This window comes from Opisthocomus hoazin, chromosome 25 (genome assembly GCF_030867145.1).
Source record: "Opisthocomus hoazin isolate bOpiHoa1 chromosome 25, bOpiHoa1.hap1, whole genome shotgun sequence".
NCBI classification, from domain to species: Eukaryota; Metazoa; Chordata; class Aves; order Opisthocomiformes; family Opisthocomidae; genus Opisthocomus; species Opisthocomus hoazin.
In genome coordinates, this window is record NC_134438.1 from 4,865,754 (window position 1) to 4,891,791 (window position 26,038).

Here is a 26,038-nt window from a genome sequence, read left to right on the forward strand (position 1 = left end):
GAAGGGTGAATAATTACTCCTCGTTCCTTTCCATAAAGGAACCAGGGGCAGCAAACAAAACCATCATGTGGCAGGGTTAAAGAAATGGGTGCAGGAAGCTCTGTGTAATGTGTAATTAAGCCAAAGAACTCTCTGCCACTGGACATCATAGGATCCCAAACACTATGGGTGCTCAAAAAGTGACTGCGTAAATTCATACAGGAAAAGTCTAACGGGGGTACCAAATACAAAAATACCACAGGTTCAGCAAGTCCCTGAAATGCAAATTGCTAGAAGGTGTGAGACAAATCCAGCTAGATTCTGTCTTCTCTAGTATCTTTTGATGGTCACTGTCCAGGGCAGGATACTGGGGTAGACAAGGCTTTTGGTCAAAGCCGATGCAAGCATTATTAGACCATGTTCTACATAACACGAACCACCTGACATTATCCAGAACAAATGAAGCTACTGGGGAGCTCTGCCCTCAAACTCTTTGGCCCAAGACTGAAATCATAAAATTATCACTGCAGTATTTTAGCAGCGTTTCTTAGCTAATGTTATTTTAATGCAGATGTACAGAGTTAATCTCCTGTAGTCCACTAATTCTGGCACTTCCAGCCTACTGAGCTACACAGCCCTAACGCTTTAATGTAGTTTTGACACTTTCCTCAGAGAAAGCTCCAATCCACAGTAAACGCTGCCTTCTGCAATTTCTGGACAACACAGGAATGGCAAATATTAGTAACTCCACAAATGAAGGGCAACACAAGCACTTGTATTTTCCCACATAAAACCCAATCTGATAGAGAGTTACAGAAGAATCAAACATGTAAGCAAGGTAAAGCAGCCGATCTTAAGTGACTGATGTCAAATTAATAACTGCTTTGCACACAAGCCTTCTTCTATACCCTAACAGCCTCGCCCTGGGTTAAACAGCTCAAATGAGCGAGAGCAACACTCTGCAGCAGTTAGGAAAAGGTTAACTGAAGCGTTTACACTTCCCAGTATCCTTCTACCTTTCATACTTCCCCTGCTAAGTCAGCCTGGGTTGAACAACACCCAGAGGAGCTCTATCTCATTTGATCTGGACGAGAAGTTAGACTTGGTAGCATGTCAAAAAAAGTGTGACTAAGCGAGCAGCATTTTCCCTCTAACATGTACCTAGAGATTCCGACTTTGGCAAGGTGCCTGCACTGTATAGCTGTCCTCCATATTCTGGTGCAAAAAGAAAGCAGAAGTGTAAGGTACCAGCCCTCGGCAGAACACAGTCTCCTGGTGCCATCTAGCTGAATGATGCGAGAGCTGGAGAATTCAGGTAAGATTTCAGTAACTCTGCTTCTCCTTCAGAAAGCTTTCATAGCCTAGCCATCTTGTCAGATGCAAACTTTATCCTCTTTGCTTACTGGCCCATAACATAACGCCACCAAATCAACCACGTCTGGCAAGTCAGAGGCACTTTAAATGATGATGATGCCAAACTCGCTGCTGGCACACTGGCAGGAGCCAGCTTTGGTGAAAGATCACCTGCTGCTTAGCGACTGGCACCAGCTACCTCAGAACTGACAGCCACACAAAGCACTTGCGGTGAGCAGGGCTTCTCTTGTGAACAGCACAATTTGCTTCAGAGAGCAAGAGATTCAAGAGGAACCTTATCATACAAACGTCCTCCTTCATGCCAGTCCTATACTGATGCTAACACAGCATCCCGATCAAAACTGCACACTATCACGCGTTCCTGAAATCACGTCTTGCAACTCCTCTGAAAATCGGTTTCGGAGCATCCATTTCCCAGAAAACCCTCCTGCTTCCAAGCTCTGCTGGAGTCCCCATTGCTTCCCAAGTCACTTACTCTTCTGGCAGATGCAGTGAAGGAGTTGGACTCTGGTGGTGGTACTTGCTCGGCGATGCTAGGCCTGGTCTCATGACTGGAGTGGTTGGCAAAGGGCTCTTCCTTCCTTTCTACAATTTTAAACAAGAAGAGAAACCAAATATTTCAGTATTGCACTTCCAAGGCCCTTCTTCACCAGCACAGTGTGCACTAAGCTCAAGTTCAGCGTCGCTGTGACCTCAGTACACCTTCAATCATAAAGAGGGTGACAGTGCCAAGGCAGACCAGGGCTTTCTGCAAGGAGGCTTTCTACTTACTAACAAACACGACTTTCCAGGCAAAGCTTTTGAACTTCATCCCCACAGACAAGCAAAATCTTTGCAGAAAGCACCTTAAGCAGAACAACCAGCTTTTTTTGTTTAATTCACACTTTGGTTTCCTCTCAGGGACTGCTCTTCCCTCGTCCCCCCTGGGCAGAGCAGCAGAGCGTGCCGCTCCTCCGGCAGCGGGCGAGGATGGGTCACAGCACCCGTCCCCGGCTCAGCCTGCTGGTGGACTTCATTGCCCAGTTCTGCTGCAGTTGCTCATGCTGGCAGGCAGAATTTCTGGTCTTCTACAGCAAAATCCATTTTTCTACAGGCAGCTAGGACTGATTCCCAGCTAACGCTCAAAGCAAGCTAAGAAAACACTACCACAGCTCACAGCTGGCTCCCTGCCTGTTAGACAAGTGCAGTCGTGCAGTATTAAAAGTGTTTCTGTATCTATGCACCACGCTTGACTTAAGAACATCCACCAGACATTACCGGGGGAGAGTAAGCAGAAACTATGTCTCGAGCAATGGGTTCAACCGACGGGAGCGCACAGGGCTCGAGGACAGACCAGACAGCAAACACAGCCAGGCGCAAGGGGCCTGCGAAATGATGCACCTACACCAACAAAGCAATGCTTTCCTCTCGCAGCTGTAAGTGCCTCACACAGTCATGGTTTTGAAGAAACAAAGTAATTTTCAATGTAACCATGCAAACAGTATTAGCAAACGAGATCTGTGCAGTGAATAAAGATCTTTTATTTCATATAAAAAGTAGTTTAGTATGGAGCATCTGTGAGGATGGCACCTTGGAGCACGAAGATCAATCTTTCTGAAACAAATGTTCTCGCTCCTAGAATACAGGGTTCAAAGGACACGAAAACAGAAAAGAGCAAGCCAAGAGAAACATTTAAAAATAAGAGGCAGTTAGCAGGTCTGACAGATCCAGAATTATAGAGACAAAGCTGCACCTCCCCTAGGAAGGTCTGCGTGATACTGAAGCCTCACCCACCTTTCTCTCCTCTTGTGTTATCTCAGAACTTCCATCAAAGCCATCTAAACAGAGTATTTAATTTCTTGAGCCTAACACTCAGGTGCACTGCACTTTTAAAAAGCCCTTCTAGGAAGAGCTGGTAGATCACCCATTCCTCCTTGCAGGCCTGACTCGGCATACAGCAGCCCATGGCAATACATACAGACAAAAACTGCACGCTGGCCATTTGCTGATTTCTTGAGAGCAAAGCCTGCCAAACACCGGAGAACCCTCGCCATCGCAGGGAGGGGAGAGCTGACCTGTCCTGACAGCCAGCAGGCTTCGCAGCCAGGGCTCGAGGGCAGCTGGTAGCCTGTGCTGGAAGTTTGTGGTACAGGGGTCAACTTCTGAGGTCAAGCCTAATTACAAGGGCACAAGCTGAAGTGGTAACGACAGGTTGGAAAGAAACTCTTAACTGTGAGCAACGCGACCGAAAGGAGTCGATCGCAGCAGGGCAGGCAGAAGCACCTCGTACTGGCAGCGTGAGAGACTGCACTACCACTGGCATCGCCGTCCTTCGAGGAGGAGCCCACTTTTACTAAAACTTCAGCAATAAACATTATTTTTCAAAATTCCAAACAAGGGAAACAGGTCAAGATTAGCTCAACCTCCCCAAAACAAATTCAACAAGGCTGAAAATTTATTTCTCCAATTTGACATAAATGCCATTTTTCTTAAGAGTTTTTTTGGGAGTTTCCTGGTTTTGTTTTTAAACATTGAAGGCTTCCCTGGTCTGCTTTAATTCACAATAATTACCTATTGTAATAGCTACCAGCACAGATAATGACTCCAGAATTTTATATTGATCTTTCTTTTTGTTTATATACAACCCAATGCCAAATTGTGAGTTGTCCAAGATGAATAAAATGGCAATACTGCAGTTAGCTGTTTGTGTTTGAAGAACACAAATGTCTTAGACTAAGAAACATGGTACTCTGAGGCACTCCAACAGTTTCACTGCTCACCTCTTCAATTTTCTCCTCCTCCCACAATCTCTGCAAATTCCATAAATTTATCACAACCTCCAACCCTTCAAAACATACCTCAAAATAAACTTCGGTATTCTACTGACAGCTTCTACTTTGTCCTGCATTATCCTCAGGCACCAAAGGAGTTAATTTCTTTTGATTTAAAAAGATCACTCATAACAGTATTTTGGCTTTTTTTTTTTGCCTTCATCTGGACTTGGGACGCTTTCTGACAACAGTTGTCTTCTCTCTGTCCAGAACTGCTCGGAATTACAAAGCTATGTGAATATTAAATCTCAGAAGAAAATCAAGAGTAATACGGAAATAATTTCCATGTTTGCAAAAGCACGCCTCCTGTATCCATACAAGCATTTAAAATGTCTAGCAGATAATCAAGCATAATTGTTCTTAAGATTGTGTTTGAAACTCATAACACTGTGACATTTATAATTTTCTATGAAAAGCTGTTTTCCCTGCTTCTCCTCCTATAACACTTGGGCCGATGCTGTTCTCTCATCAACCTTGTTTTAAAAAGAGTATCGAAAACGTGCACCCCATTCACATATGCCACAACTGACAACGATTTCTACATCCAGCTGGACAAGTTCACGTTGATTTCATTCAAGATTCAAGAATTACAAGGTAAGGTTTCAGTTCTGATGGAAATTTCTCAAAGGAGCCAATAATCTCTCCAGGGAAAGAGAGCACAGGTAGCAAAGCCTGAAGCTCAGTGCTTAATCGTTACGTGAATGCTTTTTGTCTTCGACTTGTTTTAGCTTTAGTGGTTTGAAACAGATCTGTATAATGTGCTTTGCTCAGTGAAGTAACTCAACAAAAAGAACTGCTCTGGCTTTACACAAAATTTAACGCCGAGTGCTGTAGCACTTCCCTTGCCGCAGGACCTCGTGCTGTTCCCGAAGCAGCTCAGCACCACGCAGCTCCACTGCTCACAGCCACACATGTTCGGGGCGTTTTGGTCAAGTTTTACCATGTTTACAAGAACTGACACACAGCTACCCAGAGCTGCTGTCTAGTAAAACCCGATTTATGGAGCAAATAAATGCGACTACTTCTGCATGCCTGCTTCTACCACCGATATCTCCACTACATTTGCTTGATTTAAAAGCCAAAAGATTATTTCACCGTGCTGCTGTCATACCCCAACAGCATTTGTAACTACCAGCTCTGCAAACAGCAGCCAGGATTCTCAGCACCTCTCATACTGTGATAAACATCGTAATTGATACAATTACAACACAGGTGACAATTTTACTGGCACAAGAAGCAGGACAAAACTTTAAGCTACACTTCTCCGCAAGGACTTCTGCATCAGTATACTGGGACACAGGCCAAGTAAGCTGATGGTAAAAGTAGTTTAATCATTAAATATCTCATAGCCCAAGATCCTTCTCTCTTTGCAGAAATATTAAGTACAAGTAAGTCTTGGCTTACTGTAAAATTAAGTATCTTTATTTAAACTTTCTGTGCTGCACATATATGCTGTTTAAACTAATTAAGGAAGCCTTACAAATTATGGAAAAAGAATGGGATTGAAACGAAGGAAGTAGGATGCCAGCAATAAGCTATAATGTAAAGGCCAACGTGACTCAATGTACTTCACCCTTATTTTCCACTCTGCTCTGCAATTCTTATACATCACAGGCAGAAAAAAGTTCCTCACCTCTATAATTACACAGAACAGCTTCAGCCCTTCACTTCATTCCTCCGATCCAAATACAACAGGCTATTACCTTCCTACGTGTTCAACTGCATTTCTACCATCTTCCAGTAACTGAAGCGTTCATCCTGAAATTGGCCAATGAGAAAAAAAAACTACTGTGTAAGAACAACCTGGGAACAACATGTTAGCTTAAATTCATGTGAGCTGGAAGTAGAATTTAAAATGCTATCCGCAGCTTTTTTTTTGGAAAAATTCTGCTGCCTTGGGAGTCAGCATTTAGACCAGCTTTTTTAGCACACTAGCTACAGAGTCCTCCATATTCTATACCTGTACCCTCAAAGCAAGACTTTCAGGATGTCTTTAACAACTAGGGAAAACAAAAAGGCAAGCAGTTATCAAACTGATCCCCTAATGCTGCTAGGCTAATTGTTAAATCCAAGACTGTACTAAGCCTTACCTGACTCCTTTTCAGCATCTGATTCTGAAACTTCATCTTCTTCAGCTTCCTCCTCTTCTTCAGAGCTAGAACTGCTAGAGTCCTTGTTCTCTTCCTCCATTTCCACGGACTTCAGCGTGTCCTCCTCATAAAGAATCTTCTCTTTGCTGCAAGATATAGAAATTTTACGGAGCACCAGGTGAGTGAGTTATTTCCGAGTTCTGCTTCTCAGGAACATGTATAGACATGGTTTGCTACATACAGAACAAGCAAAATGACAAAAATCCATCTGCAGACTCAACATCCCAGCACTGCCAGCACTGCCAATTCGCCATGGATTCCAATGCCAGTCTCACATTTCCTAAATTTGCAAGAATTTTCTCGGTCCAGAAAAAATGTGGTGTCTCTTTTCTTAGTGCAACACAACCCCTTGGCTGGGCTGTATGGCCCTGTGCAACTGCAAAGACGCAGTTCTCAGCCCAAAGGTCGAATTGATACTCCACAAGAGCAGCAGATGGGGCACCAAGCCCCAGCCCCACTCCTTGTTCTGCCATTCCGTGGGTATGCTAAGAAACAGTTAAAATTGTATTTAAGAGAGCTCAAGTTCAAAAGAAACCATGAAGTGAACATCAACAGCAGCAAGCTTTTTTTAAACCAGCTGAGGCCAGCTGACGGCTAAGAGACGAAGTTGGCCTCCCACCACACTCCATGCAGCTTCTTTTCAATGAAGAGGAAAGAAACATACTTGGTGAAGAGTCCGCTTTGAGGCTTGCCATTCATGTCAGCTTCAATTAGCTTATTCCTCGTCTCCTTCTCACTTCGCAACTGTCAAAAAGTCCAAGCAGATTGGAGAAAGAATGAAAAGTGACATCTCAACAACCCCCTCAGTACAACCCGACAATCACCACAGCATAAGGTCATCCCCACCTCGTCAGATGAAAAATGCTGTGGATCTGTTTAACAAGCCAGTTCAACAGGTGCACATCTGCAAGAGCACGGGATGTCCTGGACTAGAGCTCCGTAAGGGCACAGCCACACACTCAGCACGTCCTCAGAACCAAACTGCAATCAATAAAGGCTTCCGAGGAGGCTGCAGCAGTCCCTGCTGAGACCTGGAGTCAAATCCTGACTTACACAGCACTGCCGGGCACCTGCCCACGCAGACCCTGTGCTGGAGCTCTGTCCACATCTGTGTGCACGCCCATGAAATCAGGCCAGCTTCAGTGTAAAATCTGCCGCCTCTGCGTTATTCACTTGCTCTCCAAGGAAAGCATTCACACAAGCCCTGCACAGGCAGCTGACGGATCGCCCACGAGGACGGGTCACTCGCAAACCTCTCAAATGCCAGCGTAAGCCATCGCACAAGAGTACCTGTGACCACCGCAGCAACTGAAAGGTTTTGCCCAGAGAGCAGCAATATGAATTTTGTCACCACTGATGGCCAAAACAGTAACCAAAAACTTGTTTGCTGCCTCCTAGGAGTACAGACACAGTTGAGGCAGAAAAAAGGATGGTGATTAGAGGCTCGCTTTGAAGGCTGTCTCTTTTGTGCCACATCAAGCCCAGTTAGCCTTTCTTTTTTGACAGGAGCCGACACCAGGCACAAGAAGCAAAAGCTCTGCAAATTCTGAATGTAGGAAGCACTACATGGAATCCAGCAAAGAGCCAAAATTTGGGGTCCAGCACGTCGTTAAACAGAAGAAACCGCTGGAGCACAGCACAGAGCACAGCAACGGGAAGCGCAGGAAACAGCCTGCTCCATTCAAAAGGCAAGTCAGAGATCAGGGTAAAAAAATCCAAACCCACATCAAATGAATTGCTTCCAGCAAACAAATTCCCCTCTTCTCTCCGATAACAGCAGCAAATCTTTTAGGAAGTATGGCATATTGTTCTGCTGCAAGCTGTAGATTTTCAAAAATCTGATTTGAGAGCCATTTTGAAAGTGAAATGATGTACTTAGAGGCATGTTGTGGAGCTGCCTATTTCATCCTCAGCAAATGTAAGTTTTCCATGTTGAGAGATAAAAATGGCATATGATAAACACACATGATGGCATTTCCATTAAAAAAATCATATCCACTAAAAAGTGTGATAAAATCTAGATTCTTCTCTTCTTCCCAGATCTACTCTAGCTTGCTACATTCAGTTAATAAATGGAGAAGCCTTTATACAGTGCTACCATACAGTGAGCAAGGGGGGTTGCCACCCCTGTGAAGCCAGCCTAAAAATGGGCTTGCACCCGCCCCAAGAAAATTCTTGTCATCGTTTTGCTTTTTCTTTTTTTCTGAGGAGTGCAGTTATCTGCAGAATCCCAGTGTAGTGAGATAGGAGGAAATCCAAAATACAACACCGATAGTATTTATCAACACCTCATTTAGGGAGAAGCTGATTAATTTTTAAAAAGTTTCTGTGGATGTTGCGGATGCTATTTAAGGATGACAGCAGCTGTGTTATGATCAGAGCTTGAGTTCTACCACCCACACCGTCAGTTCCTCAAAATACTGTACTAGGTTTTATCAGCAGTGTTCTCATTATGTCTGTTTCTGAATCCAACTTTTTAAATTATACTTACTGATTTTTATTTTTTTAAAGAAGGTTTCTTTGTTTTTTGGAAGCACCCAAATGCGATAATTGAGTAGACCAGATGAAATAGGAAAAAATGCAATCCAAAACCAACTTTCTGGCTTGACGACTGGCTTTGTTTTGATCAAGATATATTTTTGTTTTCTTTTTTTATGACAATTTCCTGCTTACAGCCCCTTCCAATATCCCCATTGCATTATAAAATGCCAATTTAATATGGCTTTGAAATCACCAATTTTTTTAGACCAGAATTCCCTGAAGTTTATAATTTCTTCTCACTCAAAAGTCTCCCTGTCGTAAGAAAGGCAGACACGGTAACAGATCTCTTTCTCAACACTGACAGCGTATTTCTTTAGATGCAAACACAAAGTTGGCTTGGGTAATCACTCATTAAGAAAAGGGCAGTTTGACGCTGAAGAGCTTGCCAGCTAACAAAAGCAACTGCAGATTAATAACAGTTCCAAACATGAACTATACACTCCTTACCAGTCTACATAATTCTGCATCTCAGCACACTGCTGACCTTCTTGATGCAGTCATCCAGATTTCTAGCTATTAAAAATACTGGTGTAATTAAAGATTTCAAATGACTAACATAAAAAAAAAAAACCAATTGGCTGGGCCTCAGCTTCCTGTGTCTGGTGATGCCATATGTCTTAGAGAACATCCGTGCGTGAAAAGGTAATTGGAGAGGTGGAAAATTACGGCAGAAACTCACCACAGTCTGTTTCTTCTGCAGCATTTCTAAATGCTCAACCAGCCCCTCATCAGCCACGTCGAATGGCGTCTGGCCCTGATGCGGTAAGAGAAGACAAGAGGACATCCGATACGGCGTGGTGCCAACACTCAAAAAAAGCACTATTTACCAGCAAAGAACAAAAGTGAACACGGTCCACACCCTCCCTCCCTCCCAAATGCTGCGTAACACACTCTGCTTCACTCCAGAGCAGGAGAGTTAAGCATAGTGATGGTGGTTTTATGACTCCATCCATGATCAGAGCAACCTTAATCATGGAAGTGCAGCTCCCTGATTGCTGCTGCTCAAATCTAAACACCCAGGACCAACATATTTGAGTTTCCAGCTTCTAAAAAGGACACTCTTGTACTGCACAGGAATGCGATCAACCTGTTCTACCACATCATTGCGTATTTGAACCTTCAGCAGCAGGCCAAAAAATTTGGCAGCTGCTTCCAAATCCGTGGGCATTTACAAAATAAAACAAACCAGAAAAGTTACTTTGGGGCACAAATCAAGAAATCAGTTACATTTTCACTGCAGCTAAAGCTGTAATACCGATTTAATTAACAATACATAATTCAACCTGATGGCTGGGGATCATATAGCTACAGGCTGCCCTGACCGTCTGACCTAGGCAGGCAACAATCCTTGAGCGGAAAGAGCAGGTAATGCAGCAAATACCAGTGTGCCTGTTTCTTTTCAAGTCTAGCACAACACAACCCACACACATTCTGAACACTTTGGAAAAGCTCCTGATGGCACTTCAACCATGAAAGGTTCCCCATACTTTGGATGCCACAGAGCTCACCAGGCTAAAATGGCTCCTTCTCATAGAGCCACCTCTTCCACGTCGGTTTCCAGCAGACAGATGTGCTCAAACCATACAGCACCACACTTCTCTTATCAAATGTTCTTGCCTGCTTTCATTCCCGGGTGCTGTTCCAAGTACACAGAACCTCAGTTCCTCCTCCAAAGCAGCCAGGTACAACTGAACCTGCTCCAGCAGGAAACGCTGCACAGACACTGCCTGGAGATGGCAGCCGGGAGGGGAACACAGAGAGCAGCCCTGGACCAGTACACGGCAGCTCTTGGATGTCCAGGTGCTCTTCAAGAAAAGACTTCTAACTGTTAGCATGGAAGAAGAATTTTTCTCCTTTTCTTCTTTTTTCTTCCATTCTATTTTTCTTCACTCATTTCCCATGAATCTGAGCCAATTTTTCAATTTCCCTTTTTATGACCATTATAGTAGAAAAGATTTTGAGCTGCCAGTTTCTTGAGGGTTCACTAGTTCCAGTGTCTTCTACCTCAATATCAGCAAATTATTTTGCACTCCAAGATGGTCTTTTTTGTTGTTTAATTTGTCAGCATTACATTAAAACAGGAAGACACATATTAGCCCCCATCCTTTCTTACAATCTTGGTCCTAAAGTTTAATCCCTGATCTTTTCCAGCAATGCTCGAAATCTTTCCTGCCTTCCTCCAGTTGAGATTATTTTCTGACACTTAAATGCTCCAGTGCACACCCTAGGAGCACGGCTCACCGTGTAACTTCGTCATGGCGCTGGACCAAGTGGCAGGCAACAAAGCTGACATTCATCTGGCTACAAAATCCATTGCCTAAGTTGTGCCAGCATCGGTGCGTACTAACCAGCTTGTTTCTGATGTCCATGTCACACAGCGCCTCGGCCAAGATGGAGCAAGCTTCCTTCACTCCCCAGTGCGCAGCCGCATGCAGCGGGGTCCAGCCGTCATTGTCCTGGACGTTCAGATTAAACCCAGCCTGGATCAAGAGCCTGAGGAAAGAAGCAATATTGATTTCTGCCCACCCGAGAATGACTTCTCAACACAGAAGAGTTCACACCGTGAGCCACCAAGCAGGTAACATGGTTCACAATAAGCAAGTAGTTTGTTAACTTGTTTATTCCCCTAAGCAACATCCCACTTAACGTGCTTGCAACTGTAACAGAAAAGGGCAGTAACCTGAAAGAAACGTGACTTTGCTGTAAAACCTGCTGGAACGTGCCTAGGCGATAAGGTTCACAGGATTACAGAATGTTTGGGGTTGGCAGGGACCTTTGTGGGTCACCCAGCCCAGCCCCCTGCCCAAGCAGGGTCACCCAGAGCAGGCTGCACAGCACCGCGGCCAGGCGGGGCTGGAATATCTCCAGAGAAGGAGACTCCACAGCCTCCCTGGGCAGCCTGGGCCAGGGCTCCGGCACCCTCAGAGGGAAGAAGTTCTTCCTCATCTTCAGCTGGAGCTTCCTCTGCTTCAGTTTGTGCCTGTTGCCCCTTGTCCTGTCACTGGGCACCACTGGAAAGAGTCTGGCCCCATCCTCCTGACCCCCACCCTGCAGATATTTATTAGGTCCCCTCTCAGCCTTCTCTTCTCCAGGCTGAACAAGCCCAGCTCCCATGTCCTAAACCGGGCGAACACCTTAATTTCTGATCTGGCATCGATGACCCAGCCTGAAGTCCTGCCCTAATGGACAAGAGACACCAGACTCGCTCGGGCACTAAGTAAGCAAACAGCTTCTCTGCAGACGGCCATCTCCCTAACACGGAGCCAAGCGCAGCACCGGGCACGAACAGGACGTTTGGTAACTGGAGCTCAGTCTTGGTTCTGCCAGAGAGAAGGGCCACGACGTAGGAATGGCCCCTAAGGAGAAGATGCCAGCAGGACTGCCAAGCACGACGCAGTAACATTACTGTGATCGACAGATGTGAAATCTGCAAGGTAAATAACTCACATTTGGGTTAAACAACCCAAAATGCATTTTTGCAGACTAGTCCTTGCACAGTTAAAGTAAATCTCACCCAAATGAACCTGCCTGGGAACACCCCTGCAGCACATTTACTGCTGCGCACCTTCCACCCCCTCCCTTCCCTGCCAGACCAGAGCTCCAGTGCTGCGTAGCATCTGGAGCTGAGTATTTAAAACCAAGACAAAGAGAAGAGTCAGTTGTAGTCTGAAGCTTCAGAAACATCTGCACACTGGTACGCCAGTGATCAGATGGAAGTACTGAGCGGCTCACGTATCAAAACTGACTACTATCCAAATTGCTTAAATACTGAGGAACATCCCACGGGAATTCTGCAAGTCCAGCAAAATTGCTACTAAAAGTTTCCATCGTGGGAAATTCCGCCATCCAGAGCCACCTTTCTGCAGCACAAGGGAAACCCAGCACGACCCCGGAACAGCACCAACAGTTTTGAAACTCCTGCAGCTTTACACCGATGTGTTACTGTGCTAAATAAAACACAGTCACCCTACAGCAGCAGTGTGTTTCTCTGTGAAAGAAATTTTAAACTAGGTGCTGACTTTACGTTGACTTTCCAGCTGGCAAGAGGGAGGAACATAGCTGCTAAGAGACTCAAGGTCACAGACAAATTCCACGTCTCATTTCAGAGTTAGCTAGCTCCTGGCTTTCAGCCCCTTTGCTTTAAGTCACTGAAGTTTTGTATTTGAACTTACAGGGTGGCCATAAAATACACAAGAGCGAAACACTGTCAGCTCTCCATGAGATCTGTTTATCATTGTAAGAATTAATGCCAAGCAGCAGCCGTCCAGAACTAGTCACCCTGCAAACAGTGAATGCAGCCTTCACTGACAAGTACCGGATATAGAGCCCTCCACTGAAAGTCCACGGGACCAGCACCTCAAATTCAGGAGACATTACATTTCTGTTCCGCATGAGCTGTGCTAGGTTAGTGTTCTTGGGCACGGTACAGGCACAGACAGCTTATAACTCCATTATAAGCTCTTATGAATGAATACAAAGACAAAACATGGAGAACAACAAAATTACTAGAGCTTGATAAGAAACAGCTTTCACACATCAAGTCATGCCCCTTAAAACTATGAAAGTAAGGATCAAGACAGATGAACACTTCCAGAAAGGATTTTAATGTGGGCAATAGAGTAACCTTGCTGATGTTTATGGGCAGCTCCACCCATACATAAAGAGTAGAGAAGAATGTTTTATTGTTGGAAACCCTAATTTGATCTTACCCGTAAAAATATTAATGCTTTACTGCCAGGAAACACGACACTGGGCAAGTTTCTGCTCCTAATAAGCTCGTTAGTGCCAGAGTAGTACAAGCAGACCTGTTACATGTTGGAATCCCTCTGGCACTGCTGACAGCTGCAGGAGCAGTAGTGTTGAGGAGCAGGGGACAGTGAGATAGGGGTGGGCACCGTATTTTTCCACTAGACCGGTCATGGAAACGGTTAGGGTGTTTGTGATTGTCGTGCAGCATATATCGTCACTTTGTAGGCTGAAATTATACTTTTATCCTCTAATACTGTTTAACTTGCTAGTCCTAAAACTATTACTCTAATAGTGAAAATTAAACCTTCTAATTTTCTCAAGCTGAAAAGCTTTCATCGCTTTGAAGGCCTAGAGGTACGACAGGGAATCTTCCAGTCCCTGTGGACTGCTAGGTGAACCACTGCGGCTGGGCACATAAATCCACAGAGCCTTTTGAGAAACAGCAGCCTGAAAACCTCAGTATGAAATGCATTTCTCTCAACCATAAGGCTAGAGGTGTTCCTTACGAAAGCCAGCCTTAATTCAGTGCATCGGCTCTGGGAAGGAGCTCCTACCTCATGACTTCAGAATAGCCCTTTGCCGCAGCAACATGAAGAGCCGTGGCACCGGTCCGAGGCTGCTTGATATCTTCAATTCTCCCACTGTTCAGCCACTGTCGGGCATCCTGTAGCATTTGCTGCTCCTCTTCTTTTCTTGCCAGGTCTAGGTCTACACCTAAGAGGGTGAAGCACAGAAGAAAAGATTATCAAGTGAAAGCTCTCATGTACTTGCTAAACTCACTCTATGTTTCACTTGCTATACAATATTAGTAAAGTGTGTGTAATATTCAACAAAAGAAAACAGCAAAGGCATCTTCTAGGAGCTGGGAGAACTCCTGCATCTTCAACAGAGACTTCAAAGCTGTCTGACTTTAAAAAAATCTGCAAATTGAGCCACTGGTTGCAAGCCAGCCCAATTAACTAGTAGCTCAACTGTGAACCGTGAACTACGGGTGGAAGGACTGTGTTCTAAATATGCAGTGTCCTCGACTGAAATAACAGAGTCATCAACAACAGCTTAACAAACTGAATTAAACTATCGTGAGACTATAATCTACAGTGAAGATCTGAAGAGATGACCCTAAGATGTCTCCTGGAAGAGCAGTACGACCCCAGCTGTACGCTCGCTCAAAGCTCAGTACAATCCGCGAGCTGCACGCAGAGATCTGCACTGCACCGGAGCCATCCGTACCAGGCACACCAAAAGAAATATTTAGTTAATTCCAATGAGCAGCAAACTACCAGATTCTGACAAAACACAATTCTAAATCATTTTGGGGATAGAAGGCCCCAGAAAAAGTCTATTCTGATGGCTTAAGAGATCTGCTTTAGATGAAGTCAGGTCAAGTACGTTCATCACCACGCACACCTGGTACAACAGACACGGGCTATGGGGCTTTCCAGTAACAAGACAGACAAGTTTCCCACCCCAGGAAACAACTGCTGTGATGTGGGGAGACCGGGTGGGTCTGGCTGATGGGCTGTGCCAATGGCCACTAAGCCAACAAGAGGCAAAACTCTCTCAGATCTGTTTTTGTGAGGTCATATAAGGACAATATATCAATCAGGAGTACAATACAGCTCCAAGATGAACCAGACTAGAGCTCACTGACTCAGGAAAAAATATGAAGGAAAAGACAAATCTCAAGCAAGCTGAAGAGCTACTGTCCCTATGGATTAGTTCTTCCAGTATAAGAACGACATGATTCCAAATTAAATTATGGGGCATTAGGTTCCAAACAGAACAAAAGAAGACACTTACCAGTTCAGAATCTGAACTGTGAAACACTACTGCAGGATGTTGCAAAGATTAAAAATACAGCTTGCTTCAGAACAAGAATTAGACAAATTTCTAGTTGTTAAACATAATGCTACACATGCCAGGAGTTCCCAAGAAGGGCTGCACAAGTTCACGAAACAGAAAGCCATGGGGGGATTCATGAGTATGCAGAAAGCCCTCCTGGCTCAGGAATTCCTCGAGGCACGCTGGCTGGAGGCTGGGAAATGTTTGGGAAGGGAATCACACACGCTTGTCCTGTTGTAGTTTGCAGCAGGCATCTGCTTATAGCTGCCGCTGAAGACAGGCCACCGAGCGGGATGGACGCTTATTTAAAGTTTATGCCACATTTACTCCAGCAGCTACGATCCTTTTAAACTGTGTCAACGTGAAGCTTCTCGGTGGAGACAGATGGTTGTTTCAGGGCATCTTAGCAGGATGCCGCTAATGTGGTGAAGCAATGAAAAAGCCAAGCAGAAACCCAAGAAGTGTCAGGCAAAATATCTGCAGCTGAGGCAGAATTACTGCCTTCATGTGCTGTAAGGTTTCAACCATGTTATGACCACGTACAGTTCTCGACACCCACTTTAAAGAGAGACAAGTTACATGGATGTAAAGAAAGGATCTCTGGCTCTCTGGGCATCCAAGGAAGCCTGACTGCAGAGAGGAAACTAGTATGGTTTGGACAGCCCAGTAAAACAATCCCTGATGAAGACACAATTCTTCTTTTTAAATACGTCAGCAGACTAAATGTAAGGGAGAAGGGCTATTTAAGCTTATTTCAAAGCAGATGGAAAAGGGGAACAAAATGGGAGTAACCTTGTCACAAATACCACTAGGCTGGAAAGTGAAAAGTTCCTATTTACCAGAAGGAACACGATCCTGCATCAATTTTAAAAAAAGGAATGCTAACACAAATAACAACTAGCTCCCAAATGGACAGCTACAAACTCACCAGAGAAACAGTAACACGGCTGACAAAGTAGCAAGGCACTGATCTCTTCCTAACTATACCTGAAAATAGCTTCAAAAATAGAGTAACCACTACGTGCCAAGCAGAATACATCTGTTAGAGAGGACTGGATTCAGTCCAGCAGGCCAACAACCCCAACCTGCAGCCATAAAACAATCTAGACTGGAAAGAATCTTTGGGGTTCTCCCACCCAAATCCCTGCTCAAAGGAGGGTAACTTCAAACCCAGATCAAACTGCTCAGAGCCGAATACAGCTGAGTTTCGACTACCTCCAGCGATGGAGATTCTACAAGTTCCTTGGGTCCGTGTTCCAACACTGTACCACTTTCCTGGAAAACATTTTTCCCCACATATATCTCTCTCTATACATGCAGTCAGAACGTCCCTTGTTCAAACCTCTGACTTTTTCCTCTCATCCTGTCGCTTCGCAGCTCTGAGAAGAATCTGGTTCCACTCTCTCTACAGCCTCCCTCAAGGTAGTGGAGGACAGCAATTTAATGCCCCAATCAATCTTCTCCTCTCAAGGCTAAATATGCAGTCCATGTATCTCCAGTGTGGACAGTTTGGTCTGCATCAGCTCAATTTGTCTCAGTTTGTCACTTCCCACATCGCTGAGATAAATGCATCCTTCAGAAACGCTCCTGATGAACTTCTATGATGGGGTTACAGCGTTGGTGGACAAAGCGCGGGCAACTGACATCATCTACCTGGACTTGTGCAAGGCACTCGACACTGTCCTGCATGATGTCCTTGTCTCTAAATTGGAAGGACATAGATTTGACAGCTGAACCCCTCGCTCGATAAGGAACTGGCTCAATGGACGCACACAAAGAGTTGCAGTCAATGGCTCGATGTCCAGGTGGAGACCAGTGACGAGCGGTGTGCCTCAGGGGTCGCTGCTGGGGCCGGTGCTTTTTAATATATTTGTCGGCGACATGGACAGTGGGACCGAGTGCACCCTCTGCAAGTTTGCCAATGACACCAAGCTGAGTGACTGACACACTGAAAGGAAGAGATGCCATTCAGAGGGACCTCGACAGGCTGGAGAGGTGGGCCTGCGTGAACTACATGACTTCCAACAAGGCCAAGTGCAGGATCCTGCACGTGGGTCAGGGCAATCCCAAACACAAGCACAGGCTGGGCGGAGAGTGGCTCAAGAGCAGCCCTGAGGAGAAGGACTTGGGGGTACCGGTGGATGAGAAGCTCACCATGAGCCGGCAATGTGCGCTGGCAGCCCAGAAAGCCACCCGTAACCTGGGCTGCATCAAGAGAAGTGTGGCCAGCAGGGCGAGGGAGCTGATTCTGTCCCTTTACTCTGCTCTCGTGAGACCCCACCTGGAGTCCTGCGTCCAGCTCTGGAGCCCCCAGCATAAGAAGGACATGTGTGTGTTGGAGCGGGGCCAGAGGAGGGCCACACAGATGATCAGAGGGCTGGAGCACCTCTCCTATGAGGACAGGCTGAGGGAGCTGGGGCTGTTCAGCCTGGAGAAGAAAAGGTTCCAGGGTGACCTTAGAGCAGCTGTCAGTACCTGGAGAGGCCTACAGGAAGGATGGAGTGGGGCTTTTCACAAGGGTGTGTAGTGATAGGACAAGGGGAAACGGCTCTAAACTAAAAGAGGGCAGATTTAGGTTAGATATTAGGAAGAAATTCCATGAGGGTGGTGAAACACTGGCACAGGTTGCCCAGAGAAGCTGTGGCTGCCCTCTCCCTGGCAGTATTCAAGGCCAGGTTGGATGGAGCTCTGAGCAGCCTGGGCTGGTGGAAGATGTCCCTGCTCATGGCAGGGGGGCTGGAACCAGATGATCTGTAAGGTCCCTTCCAACCCCTGCCACTCTATGATTCTATGATTTAACCTTCCCACGCATACGTACAGACATCTAACCACTCAGAGAAATTTCACGAGTAGGAAGAAAATTTTACACTGATGAAGCATTTCTCAATTGTAACACAAGTTACACTACGACATTTCTTCCACCAGTGATGTTTCTGCAGGGACAGGACAGAGAGCAGCCCCTCAGACAGGCACACCTGATGAGAAAGGGGAAGGGGCAGAGCAGATGGGCTGCAGCAGAGGTCTGGGGAGGGATCAGGCTAAAGCACGTCACTCCAGGCCAGGCACACTCATTTCCTGGCCCCCACTCTTGGCAGGGCTACAAATCTCACCTCTGGATTACCAAGCATTAGTGAAACAAGACCTTTCCTTGGTATTAGAGGTCAGAAATAAATCTCACTTTAAAAGCAAACAGATCTAATGAATCAGCTTTCAGTACTATGGTGTCTTGCTTTGCAGAGTCCTAAGGACAGAGACTGAACACCACAAACCTTCTGTATCTGTTCCACTGTTCTGCTACCAAAGCAAAATCTGTCTGCTGCCTCTTGGGCCAGATTTCAGATCTCTTCACCTACAGACAGTAAGCCAACAGAATTTTCTTACAGAAACTCTCAAGAGGTCTAACTCCCACACATTCAATCCCGCTACTGATTTACCTTGTTTCTTTACTTGTTCCAGAAGCAGGTCCTTCATGGCTGCTTCCTCTGCGATGTCGGACGGGACTTCACCTTCGCTGTTCACAGCGGCCACATTGGCTCCATGACTAATTAAGTACCTACGTGAACGAGAGCCATACCGACGTCTTAGACCTCGTGTGCAGGTTTCGGTGCAGCTTATACAGTAAATCAAGTAGCAGAACAAAATACTAGGCATCCTCATTCAAGTTCAATTACCAAACGAGTACCTTATTCTCACCAAATTTCTAGACTACGAAAGTTCTTTGTCATATACAAGGCCCCTGGTCAGTGGCTCATAGTTGCTGTTTCTCTACAGTTACTCAAATATCTCTAGTTCTTGTACTAATCTGATCGATGATGCTTTTTTTAAAAAAATAAATAATCATAATTAATAAAAATAACGTAAGCCATCACCAACTTTTAAGCTTTTTTTTTATAACTATATCAAAAGTTTATTCAAGAACAACTGATGTCTCCTTCGGCTTGTGCATCTCGTAACCAGTAAAATTCTGGGAAGTAAAAGAAATATCTGTTTAAACACACAAACCTAGGAGGGCGAGGATGCTCGGTTTTAAAATTTATTTTCAGTGTCTTTGAGAAATAGCAATCAGCATTCATATTTTGGTAACTTTTTGGTAGCTGTGGTAAACTAAATATACAAGCATGGTATGACTGGTAAAGAGTAATAATATTTTTCATTTGAAGAACAAGTATTTGGGAAAAAAAAAAAAAATGGACTGACAAAGGATCATCCAAATAGCTAAGGATTGTTTCAGGAGGATTACAACACACACAAATACATGAGCCACAGAAGTTTTTTTGTTTGTTTGTTTGAATATATTGTAGAGCACTATCTTGAGAAGTACTATTGTTTTCCCTTATTCTTCTAAGCTACAATGCAGCCTTTATCTCTGAAAAATTAGTTAAGTTGGGAAACTACCATTTACGCTTGCCTATTCCTTGGTTCCAGTTGTTCTAGCACTCCAGCTCAAGTATTTGAGCCACTTTCAAATTCTCAGAGCAACTTGCTGGTGTACAACAAGCAGTCTGGTATCGGTACCCTCTCCGGGACAAACGGACTGTTAGTCCTTTGGGAGTGTAATGAACGCTCAGATCAGGCGCAGAACGTTCTTTCAAACCCTGGAGTAAGCAACTGTGCCAAGAAGACTCAAATCTTTGCTGGGAGTTGCCCATAGCAGGTTACTGCTTTGCTTTAAACATCTACTGGACAAAACTCTGTTATATTTACTGTGTCTTTTCATATGTATTTTATGTCTGTACTCAATAGATTCTCTAATCTCTCTATGGCAGGCCACAGAATTTCACCTGGTTATGTCCAAACGGAGCCCAGTATCTTGTGTTATAAATAAACAAAAAAGAAAAGATAATGCTCTAATTGTAAGTGGGTTAAAGTAACACGCAGTTACTTTTATCTACTTCCCCATCTTTTGTCAGAGTGTGCCAGAAACAGAAACGTAACATCTGAATTTGAAGAAAAAGAAACCATGCTGCTGGCTTACTGGTGACTGTGGAGCCCCGAACACTGCATTTCTCTCACAGTCTCCACACAACTGCAGCACTGCTCACAAAGTCCCGTCCACAGCAAGAAAACGTAGTCGCTTTGCAAGCCTCAGAACAGGGGTAAGCATTGGTGCAGGCCCCCTTTGAACTGTTTTGTAGTACGCCATGTATCTACTAGGGGTTTACACCAGCATAGCCATAGGCATGTCGTTACACTCACACGTTTTGCACAGAAACAGAATTCGGTGAGGGGAATAAAATCCCCAGTCGCTCTTAGGTACCACTTCAGCGTTCGAGCTGGGCTCCCCGCTGACGGAAGCGCCAACGACAGTCGGCAGCCGCAGAGCAGTGCTTCATCACGCGTCTCCGTAGTCGTGTGCCTGCCCGCCAGCCATCGCGTTTCCCTTTTGCTTGGTATTTTACCTGAAGTACCTCATGAATCACCAGTCACCGCAATGGGATCAGCAAACGGCAACCAGTTGCAGGCTCTGCCTTAAGCCCCACAAATTAAGAGCACAGGAACAGGAGAGATGCATCTGTTTTCAGCATTGCCTCCCCAGATGTACAAATCTCAGAGCATCAACCGCCTGCGTACCTGCTCCGAAAAGGAAGATGTGGAAAGTGTTCCAAATACCCAGAATAGCCTGAAACTCACTCACTCTGCTATGTTCAGATAGCCACACGATGCCACCGCATGCAGAGGGGTCCAGCCCTCGTTATCTTGCTGGTTCACATTGGCTCCGTTTTCTACAAGGAACTTCACCATGTCCAGGTTCTCATCTATGCAGGCCTGAGGGAGAAGGGGAGGGGGGACATCCAGGGGAGGGGAGGGTTGAAGAGAAAAGGAAGAAGAAAAAAAGGTGTTGGTGTTAAATCCAGTGTACAACCTCCATTTGCAGTTTACTGGCAGCAGGTAACTCCCGGGCTGAATTTCCCACACCGTGAGCTAGCACACCTTAAAACTTAAGGTAGCATGGATTTGTGAACTAAAAGAAATTAATTTCCGAACTTTCAGAAATTAATTGTAACTCATAGAATCCCCAGGTAGACAACCTCTAAATGTGCTCAAGCTTTACTTCTCACCAACTGATCTGTTTCCTTCCTCTCTCCCACACTGTTCTCTCCCCGGAGCGAGGACGCACTGTAAAACGATACATCTGTATTAGTTCTGGGTATGGCATCAAATTCCTCTAACCAAGGCAAGCCACGGATTTATTGAGATTAGGTTGTTCCCTCAAATGTCAATGAAATAACGTTGTAACAACGAACGCAATGAGCTCTCGCTAGTGGTAGGGATGAGCAGGGAAAGCCTGAGCTCAGGACGCCTGACTGCAGCAGGCCATCCGTACACTGGATTTGCCCTTTACAGCGGTAACCATAGCAAAAGCAGAATTTTAGAGCAGTTAACTTCTTTATTCAGCAGTATCTATGCATTTTCCCCCAAGTATAACAACATACAGCTTTCCCTGTTAGCTCTACAGGCCATCTGTAGCTACTGCAGAGAACGACAACCCTTTATTAGCCGCCGTATTAATCCCAGAGCCTGCATTTACAGAGACCTGCCAGCTTTGAAGTTGCCAGAAGAAAACCTAGCTAGATTTTCAAGTCTCAGCAGTTCTGTTGGGTGGAATTCCTCCTTCCTCAAATTCCTGGCTACAGCACGTTCTGCGCTGCATTTACATTCACTGGAGGCTGCTATTTAAGGATGAGCTGGCAATTTAATACATACGTACAACTGCATGTGCCTCAGCTGAGAAGCACCAAGCACGTCCAGGAGGAGAAAGGACTGGCTTTGACTGCGTGTCCATCTACAGGCAGAAGCCTGGTCCCTCACTACTAGATAGGGAATCAGCTTGGTTGAAATTCCTCCAAAATCTCAGCATTGGATCCTTTCTCACAGCTTGACGTGGGCATATCTATCAGTTACGGCAGTCAGATGACTTCCAGATGGTTGATCTTCTAAAACAAGCAACACCGACTATCCATTCCTACCCTAGCAAGTAATGGAAATGAGGAAATTGTCTCTAACCAACATCCCCCTCCCCTCCAGAAGAGACAATCTTGTATTACCTAACACGCTCACCTACTTTGCATGGTTTATTTCCAAGGAGAGCTCCTACACCAGGACATTCAACTCGTTTGGGATTTGCACTTGCAGTAGAAGTAACTACCCTTTTACCCGGCAAACACAAGTTACTCCTACATTCGGCTGGTTCACAAGCAGCCATGCAAAAGACCAGCTTTTAAATCTCTAAGGAAGCACGCTCCTGAAAACCAACTCCTAGTACAGTTACCTGGCAAACACAAGAGCACACAGGGTGCACCTACGGCACAAGGATGCCCCAGGAGCAGACTCCAGCACCCAAGCCCCAGCCGAGCCTATGCTGAAGTGTTACCACGCTTCCCGGCCCCGTTTTAGACTGCTTTACCTTAATCTTTGCCAGACAAGCACAAGCATAATTCTCGAACTAGTTTACTTCAGGGGCTGTTCCAAACCCAGAATGGATGAGGCTGCTCCTGGGTTGGCTTTGTCCACTCTGCTCGGTCCATCAACATCCTCCCACCCTCAACCACAAAACAGCTTCATCCTGTAAACCCAGCTTGGGGGGCCTTCCCTTGGATCATTCCAGGCAGTAGAACAGGAGAAAACCCAACAACCCAAAACAAAAATCTTGGGGACTGAAGAGCATCACACTGAGCTTGGAGGAGTCCCAGGTCCAAGCACGACGAGGTAAGACAGGGTTAGGTCTGAGCAAGGTGGATGCAAACCAGGTTCTACCACCAGCCTCAGGAGCAAGGTTTGTTCCTTGGGTTTCCTTTGTTGAGATCATCTGGTCCAACTCAAAGCAGGGCTAAATCTGAGGTTAGCTCAGGTTGCTCGGGGCATGCTCCACCCAGTTTTTACTGTCTGCAAGAATGGAGACTCCACGGCCAGGCTGGGCCCCTGTCCCCGTGGGTAATTTTTCTTGCTATCTAATCAGGATTTTTCTTGCTGCAGCTGTGCCTCCTGCTGCAGTAGTACCGATGCACCCTTGCCATCTCCACAGGTGATGAGAGCAGGAAGCACAAGCCAAACATTCCTGTGGTACATGGGAACTGATGTGCGCCCAATATGCACATGATTAATTTTAAGAAGGGGTACAATCCTGATTTCCATAAACCAGCAAACTACGCAGACAATTCTGTTAGTGGCTTATGTCCATAACGATGCACTGAAGGGTAGTAGGAAAGTAAAGTATGCAGCACATACAGAGGTGGACATATATAAATAGAGGAACATAATAATCTTTTCTCAGTTCAAGGAGCATTTTTTTGGGAATTAAAGTCTGAGCCTGCAAAACTCAGAGCTAATCTATATTTCACAGCCACCCATATTTGTGACATACTTCAAGTTTTTCCCCCAACACATCTCAAATAAATTGCACTTAATCTTGTTGATGAGATATTTACATTTTGACCTGGGAACACAACTGTTACACACCACTTCTTAAATAAAACTGACTCTGTCTAAAAGCACGTTGCTCCAAGAATAGCCAAGAAAAGCTTGCCCACACAGTGGTTTCTTTAGAGCACAATCTCTTCTAGCTGACTACAGAATTATAGCCTCAAAGAAGAATTTTATCAGTGTGGCTCTGACAAAGCAGCGAGGTAGACGTTTCACGCCTGTGCATACTTACTGCTCTGCTGTATTTGAGTATTACCTGCAGCTTGAGTGCAATCTAAATTTAGACTCAAGAATGTCTCTATATTGTGAGCTTCATATGTATGTGATAGAGAACTATATTTACATTGTTTATCATTTAAGCCACCCAAATACACCCACTACATCTGCACATACTGGCAATCAGCCAAGAGAAAAGACCAGTTCCTGCTCAAGCCACTGGATATACTGGACTCTAAAATTAAACATCCCTTTAGATGCATAAAAGAGCCCCCTTGCCCCTTCTTTTAGATTTCTGCCTGTTACTGGCCTCGTTGTTCTGCTGGTGCCCATGCTGCATGGTTCCCATGGAATGCACGCTAGCACCAGCAGGGATAATGGGATCAAACCCCACCTGTTCCTACACAGAAATCTGCCGTAATTTGACTCGCCTGGCTGCTGAAGAGATGCAACGATGACAAAGTGACAAAGCTACATGGGTGCTGACAACAGCAGGCATTCGCTCGCTTCCGCAGGGGGGCCGTCACGCGTCTCATCCTCGTCGTTCGCATTTGCCACGAAGACAAAGTCAAGCGCAAAGGTGTATCAAGTCCTTAACGGTGCACCAACGTATTCCTCTATACCCAAGAAAAATAACCCTCATTCCACGCTTCTGCCCCCACGTAGCATGAAAAACTGCTGTTCGAGTTACGGGATCAAGCAAGGTGCCACTGCCTGGCCAGTACTTCTTTTGGTATTACTTGGTGACACATAAGAATAGAAATGAGCACAGAGCTGACCAATATGAACAGTTTTTTCAAATGACCTGAGGCTGCATTAGCAGGTATGACTTCTTGCTTGCCTCAAATATCAAAATGCAACAATTTTTTGCATTTTTGTAGTATTATATAATTATATTGGCCATGATTTTAAAAAGGGAGGTGAGAAGGAGTTTCAGAAAACAGCATTCCACAAATAGAGGCACTGTTCATGCTATGACATATTTAACACACCTTGGAGCGACAATTATGAGGCCAACAATTGGGATAATGAATAAAAATGGGAATTTCTAAAGATCTTCCAAAGTTTAAGAACTTTAGAAAAGCATGTATAAAAGTTATGGCAGAAGAACTGGCAGCTTTTAGAGGCTGCATTGTATTTCTGTGTACATTTTTAAAGCAGCAACTGATTAACACTTCCATGTGGTCACATAATTCATATTTGCACACACACGGTATTAATAGTTTCATACATGATACCCTTTTTAGCAAGCTATAAACCAAAGAAGAGAAATTCTCACTGTTTAGAAGCACTCAGGGCACACACTTTCCCACCTAAAATTTTTGAGAGCCCTGACTGCCGATACCCCTCCAGAAAATTTCTGCTGCATGTTTTGTTGTGCACATCAGCCAGAATTCAGCACTGCTAAACACCACGTAACAAAATGTATTCACTGAGATTTCGAGGGGAACGTTCATCTTCTGGCTAAGTAAAATGGGTTCCCTGAGGCTACTGGAGGAAGGAGAAGAGGACAAAGAGGAAATAAAAGGGGTAGATGTGTCTTCCTGTAAGGACTATTAATCCTCTGACCTTAGATTTAGGAGAGTGGATAAACTGAGTAACCTGAGCGGATCGATCACTATGCCAAGTTCCCCCCTTTTCTTTGATACAGGGTTCCTTGGGAACACTGTAAGAACAACGACGTCGGACAGCAGTATTACAGAGCAGACACCTGCCCCTCCAACCACCAAGGAAGGAAAGAAAGTAAAAAAATGCTGGTGAAGGAGTAACACTGCCTTTTCGGTGGGGAGTTATTTAATGTGAGGAAACACTCCCTCCCCTTAACTGTCCTTGAGATTTGCTTCGTGGAAAGAGAAAGAGTGAAGCGTATAGGCTTATTTCTTTCAATTTTAGGCCCGGCTATCCCTCAGCTGCTTGGTCACACATGTAGACCAGGCTAATAGCAAGGTTAACTAG

The 26,038-nt window shown here is 45.1% G+C and overlaps 1 protein-coding gene across 3 annotated transcripts in view; it reads right to left on the reverse strand.

Annotated features, from left to right (window-relative positions):
* PPP1R12B (protein phosphatase 1 regulatory subunit 12B) overlaps positions 1 to 26,038 on the reverse strand; it is a 129,467-nt gene that overhangs the window by 74,208 nt on the left and 29,221 nt on the right. For all 3 annotated transcript variants that reach the window (XM_075443305.1, XM_075443304.1, XM_075443306.1), the window contains exons 2-9: positions 21,081 to 21,211; positions 18,880 to 18,998; positions 14,158 to 14,317; positions 11,203 to 11,347; positions 9,534 to 9,608; positions 6,978 to 7,057; positions 6,254 to 6,399; positions 1,829 to 1,938 (exon numbers count right to left, since the gene is read on the reverse strand). In XM_075443305.1, the coding sequence (XP_075299420.1) occupies positions 1,829 to 1,938; positions 6,254 to 6,399; positions 6,978 to 7,057; positions 9,534 to 9,608; positions 11,203 to 11,347; positions 14,158 to 14,317; positions 18,880 to 18,998; positions 21,081 to 21,211 (966 nt within the window). The remainder of the gene's footprint in view (positions 1 to 1,828; positions 1,939 to 6,253; positions 6,400 to 6,977; positions 7,058 to 9,533; positions 9,609 to 11,202; positions 11,348 to 14,157; positions 14,318 to 18,879; positions 18,999 to 21,080; positions 21,212 to 26,038) is intronic.